The sequence below is a fragment of the Solanum pennellii genome, chromosome 3 (genome assembly GCF_001406875.1).
Source record: "Solanum pennellii chromosome 3, SPENNV200".
Lineage (NCBI taxonomy): Eukaryota > Viridiplantae > Streptophyta > Magnoliopsida > Solanales > Solanaceae > Solanum > Solanum pennellii.
In genome coordinates this window covers 66,610,832-66,615,731 of record NC_028639.1, presented here as the reverse complement: position 1 = coordinate 66,615,731, position 4,900 = coordinate 66,610,832, and the positions used below count along the sequence as shown (strand labels likewise).

Here is a 4,900-nt window from a genome sequence, read left to right as displayed (position 1 = left end):
TTTTGGATTGACTAATCATTTTTCTGGTAGAAAAAGATTTAGGCTGTATAAATAGAGATATGTTCCTTTTAACTTAATCAGCATTCACAATGTAGCCTTTAAGGGCTTTGAGAGTTTTGGTTAGGGGAGAATTTATGGGTCACAAGCTTGATACGTTATCACTTGTGTGAACCTCCCATGTATTCTGAGTGAATTGGTAGAGGTTGTTTCTCTCTGTATTTTGTACTCTCATATTTATAGTGAATTGCTCATCTCCTTTGTGGACGTAGGTCAATTGACCGAATCACGTTAAATCTTTGTGTATTTTGATATATTTCTCGTTATCTTCTTACTCGTAGTCTTTCGAGGTTTGCATTGCTAGCTTCCGCATCACACCTACTTATTTTCGATCCTAACAAAAATGTGTGTCTACTATTTTGTTTATAAAATTTACAACAAATAAAAATCTCTTATTATTTACATACATATACTCTTGATCATCGCCTAAATAGCATTTGGCTTATATTTTAGGTGTTTGATACTTTTTTAAGTTCACAAAAATATAATTGAAGATAAACAAACATACATGACTCCTCTTATTGTCCATGTACAGGTATTGAGATATCCAGTGGTTCTCCAGGAGTAGGTTCAACTACCTTTGCATCTGGTAGTTCCTTTGACAAAAGTTGCTGTCACAAAAACAACAAATTCACTCAAATTATGCATCCATGCATTTTCCACTATTACTCTTCATCATTAGTAAACTGAAACTAACAGACATGTAATAAAATTTCTTAATCTTGACGAGTTATCTTTGATCCACTGGTTGGTTAATGCACAAACAGATAAATGAACGGGAAGGAATATATATACATTGTTTCAGCCTGAGTAATTTCTAGTTAGATGATTTTGTGCATAATTCTGTATCAATCAATTTCTGAAACAGAAAGAGTTGTTGCTTATCTATTAGTAGAAATACAAAAAAGCAGCAGTGAAGTTTCTTAATGGATAACACAGTTATATGATGAAATAAAGTACCTTGAATGATTCCATTGTTCCTTCAGATTTTACAATACTAGCGACAAGCCCTTTGCTGTCGAGGTCACCATTCTTCATCGGCACAACAAACCTATAAAAAATAATTACTTATTGGGTTAATTAATTATCATTGTTTCCTGGAGAAACTAATAAAGTCTGTTAAAGTGGTTAATGAGATAGGTGGACTACTTATAAGCTTTGGGCAATCCTCATTCCTTTGAGCTAGCTTTTGGGGTATGAGTTAGGCCTACCCCAAAAGCTAGATAAAAGGGAGGAGGATTGCCCAAGCCTTATAAGGAGTCCACCTATCTCTTTAATCACCGATGTGGGACTTTTGTCATTCTTTAACACCCCACCTCACGTCCAGTGCTTAGCATCTGGTGCGTGGGCAATTTTGATTTTAGGGAGCCCCAATATTGGGTGAGACGAGCCCTACTCTGATACCATGTGACAAAGTCAAAGGGCACATGAGAATTTTTTCAACATTACATACTTGGCAGAAAGGCATTTTGCTAGTTGAACTGCATCTTCTTGTCCCGAAACCAATGTAAAATTTGGTAGAAGTTGCTTTATGACAGGAGTGATAACAATATCTGCCCTGTGTTTCTCTAAGGTGCTCTTGTTATAGACACAGTGAGGTTCATAGTAGAGAGTAAGAGCACTTTTTGGAGAAGTGACAAGATATCTGAGAAAACAAATATTAATTACAACCATGGATGGGAACGAACGATAATGTGTAATTATTAATTATATCTACCCATTCTCAGGTCGCTGCCAAGGAGGTCCAAGAACTGGCCCTGCAGTAGCCTTAATTTTAACCTGGAACCCATTACTCACTTCAATCGCGGAATCCTGTCCAGGTTCCAAGTAGATGACCTGAATATTTTCATTAACATAAATCCCTTTTTTACACTCATATGTGAACCCCATATATATATGAAAAAACTAACAAACTCACATTGGTGAAAAGAGGATCGAGCAGTGTCTTAGCATTTGGAGTAGCTATAACAGTGAGGTTTGGGAACTTGCGGGAGAGAGGCTTTAATGTGTTGAGATGACAATGGTCATCAAGGCTTTGCGTGATGAGTAAGCAGTGTATTAGTGGAAGGTCATCAAGCTGCACATACATAAGACAAAATTAATCCATAGTAATAATTTTTTCATATGGATGATACTAATTAGTATATATACCTGGAAATTCTTGATAAATTTTTTGGCAGCATCATATAACCAAGGAATTCCAAAATCCAAGTTACCCACCAAGATTGGATCAACAAGAATTTTGATACCTCCAACTTCCCACAACCAGCTATTCCCCTAAATAAATAAATAAATAAATAAAAAATAAATAGTAATCCGAATGAAGATATATAGAAAAATGCACCTCTAAGTAAGTTAATGTGAAGGTATCCTCATAATAATTCGACTCCACCACAGTTTTCTTATAGGCAGAGATGACTGTTGGCCGCAACGGAAGTGAAGATGAAGATGAAGATATTAAATAAGGAAAGCAGAGAGGTGAGAGCTTGAATTTGGTAACTTTTTCAGTTGCAGGGAATGGGAACAATATCTGTTTAGTGGTCAAGTATGGAACAAATTTGCAATCAATAGCCATCACTTCCTCTTCACTTCACAATTAAACTTCACTTTATCATTAGAATATCCAAACACATACATGGTTTAGGTTTTGCCATTTGGCATCCCCTAATTTAAATCCTTATCTACAACACCAAATACATTGAAGGATAAATTTTACCAAACAAAATTACAATTTATCTGTATTATTTTTTTTTAAAAAAAGTAATACAAATAAGAAATATAATATGTAGCTCGAATACATTAAAGAGTATCTCGAATACATTATAACATAAATCGGATACATAATATGTAGCTCGGATATATTAAAAGCTAGCTCAGATTACATTATAAAATAAATCGAACACATAATAGATAGCTTGAATACGTTAAATACTGGCTCAGATACGTTTTTAAAAATAATTTTTTTTAGAGGTTTTTAGAAATAAAAAGGGATATTAGAAATAAGGGAAACATAAAATGTGTATTTCAATAATAAACTTCTTGTTTGGACCCATATATAACGAGCAAATTTCATAGATAGTAAATACAAAAATCATATTTGAATACTATAGTTATAGTTTGCATAATTGCGCTCCATAGCAAACATGTTTATGGCTATTTTGCTATACATCTATACAAAAGAAGATAGGTTAATTCACTATACATATATACATAAGAAGCAATTGTATAATTCGCTGGCTCCTCTTCAGATTTGTATAATTTCGCTGGCAGGCCATTTGTATAAATTGTTGTTAGCCTCTATTTGTATAAATCGTTGGCAGTCTCTCAATTCAATTTTATGTATTTGTATATCTTAATATAATTTGAATTTGTATATCAAATATCGCCCCTCTCTCTCGCTTTATACAAATGTAAATTATACATTGTATTAATTTGTAATTGTATAAAGAAAGAAAGGCAAAAGAGAACTGGACAGGAAAATATTTGTATTGTATAATTTTAAGTGTATAAGAAGAAAATATATGTATTTTGCATGTACAATTTTCTCTCGCTTTATACAAACAGAAACACAATTTATACATTTCTGCTTGTATAAAGCGAGAGAGGAGAGGAAGAGACTGACGACCGAAAGAGGGAGAATGGCGAACGAAAATTTCAGGAAAAGAGGCGACTGGCAACAATTTGCTACTAAACACAATTAAATCAAACTATAATTATAACATTTAATTAATAATTTATTATTATATACAATTTTCCCAATAACTTATTCTATATATTAGTTATCTGTCCTTTTGCAGAGGTGGAATACTAACTTCACATACAATAACTACAAAAGCATTCCTTTGTACTTCACTTTTCATATTCGTGTATATTCACATTATCTTAATATAATGTCTTACAACATTCACGACCTTCACTACTGAAATTACACCAAAACCAAATTTACTTCATGTATATCCAAAGTTTTATACACTCATATATAACCTTTATACAGTTTTTATGTCAAATTACACTTAAACCGTTCAGCCACCATTAAAACCTCAACTCACTCTCAATAAGAACAAAAAAAATCCCTTTTTTTTCTTTTTAAGTAAATATTAATAACCGGATAATTATCAAAAGATCGGTTAAATTTTGCTTTTATGGAAAAATTCTGCAGATGTTATACCCATGTTAACCCCCAAATATATTTTGGGCCATTCAAAAAGTAACCATTTCACACACATAGCCCATAGGGCTTGAGAACAGCCACCAACCTAATAGTACTCCTTTTGTTTCAAACTGTTTGGTCCATTTGATTTAATTCGAAGTTTAAGAAAGTAAGAAAACCTTTTGAATCTTGTGATCTTATTAATGATATATAATATATATCAAAATGTCCTTGTGGTCTTAACATGTTATGTGGGAAGTCAAAATTAAAGAATTGTAAAAACAGGGGGAAAAACATTCCTCCTGGCACAATTTAAAAACAAAAGTAGGACAAATAAATTAAAACTAAGGGTAACTCGTTTTCACCAGAGAAAATCTTGGAAGAAATGTAAAATTACTAAAGAGCTAGTTTCTCTTGAAACTTTGCATTTTGATGAATATGGGCTTCCATTCTAATTTGTAAAGAGCTAGTTTCTCTTGAAACTTTGCATTTTGATGAATATGGGCTTCCATTCTAATTTGTAAAAATTATGTAAATCACATAGTGTAAAACATAAATTACCTCCTATCCCTACTCTTTTTCAATTTACAAAAAATCCCTTATTTTTAATAAGTTTCTGATACATAATAAAACAGTTGGATACATTATATAGTATTCCATTTTATCTGTTTGTTGAGTAATTTGGGCGATTTT

At 32.4% G+C, this 4,900-nt stretch overlaps 1 protein-coding gene across 2 annotated transcripts; it reads right to left on the bottom strand.

Moving 5' to 3' along the window:
• Positions 1-392: 392 nt before the first annotated feature.
• On the bottom strand, positions 393-2,763 carry LOC107015125. 2 transcript variants are annotated; one of them, XM_015215303.1, is made up of 7 exons: positions 2,402-2,763; positions 2,209-2,334; positions 1,976-2,134; positions 1,775-1,869; positions 1,511-1,702; positions 1,018-1,108; positions 393-668 (listed from the first exon to the last, which is right to left on the bottom strand). In XM_015215303.1, the coding sequence occupies exons 1-7, from the start codon at positions 2,630-2,632 to the stop codon at positions 576-578; spliced, it is 987 nt and encodes a 328-aa protein (XP_015070789.1). In that variant the 5' UTR covers positions 2,633-2,763; the 3' UTR covers positions 393-575. The 2 variants fall into 2 exon arrangements, with proteins under 2 accessions (XP_015070789.1, XP_015070787.1); XM_015215301.2 differs by having other exon boundaries at positions 404-668; positions 1,775-1,893.
• Between the last annotated feature and the right edge of the window lie 2,137 nt (positions 2,764-4,900).

What these genes read in the sequence shown, in the direction of transcription:
- LOC107015125 (XM_015215301.2), bottom strand. Translation starts at nt 2,632, where the DNA reads ATGGCTATTGATTGCAAATTTGTTCCATACTTGACCACTAAACAGATA. An exon ending in TCGATCCTCTTTTCACCAAT is followed by an intron (nt 1,894 to 1,975) that starts GTGAGTTTGTTA and finishes GAAAATATTCAG; the next exon opens with GTCATCTACTTGGAACCTGG. An exon ending in GAACAATGGAATCATTCAAG is followed by an intron (nt 669 to 1,017) that starts GTACTTTATTTC and finishes TTTTTGTGACAG; the next exon opens with CAACTTTTGTCAAAGGAACT.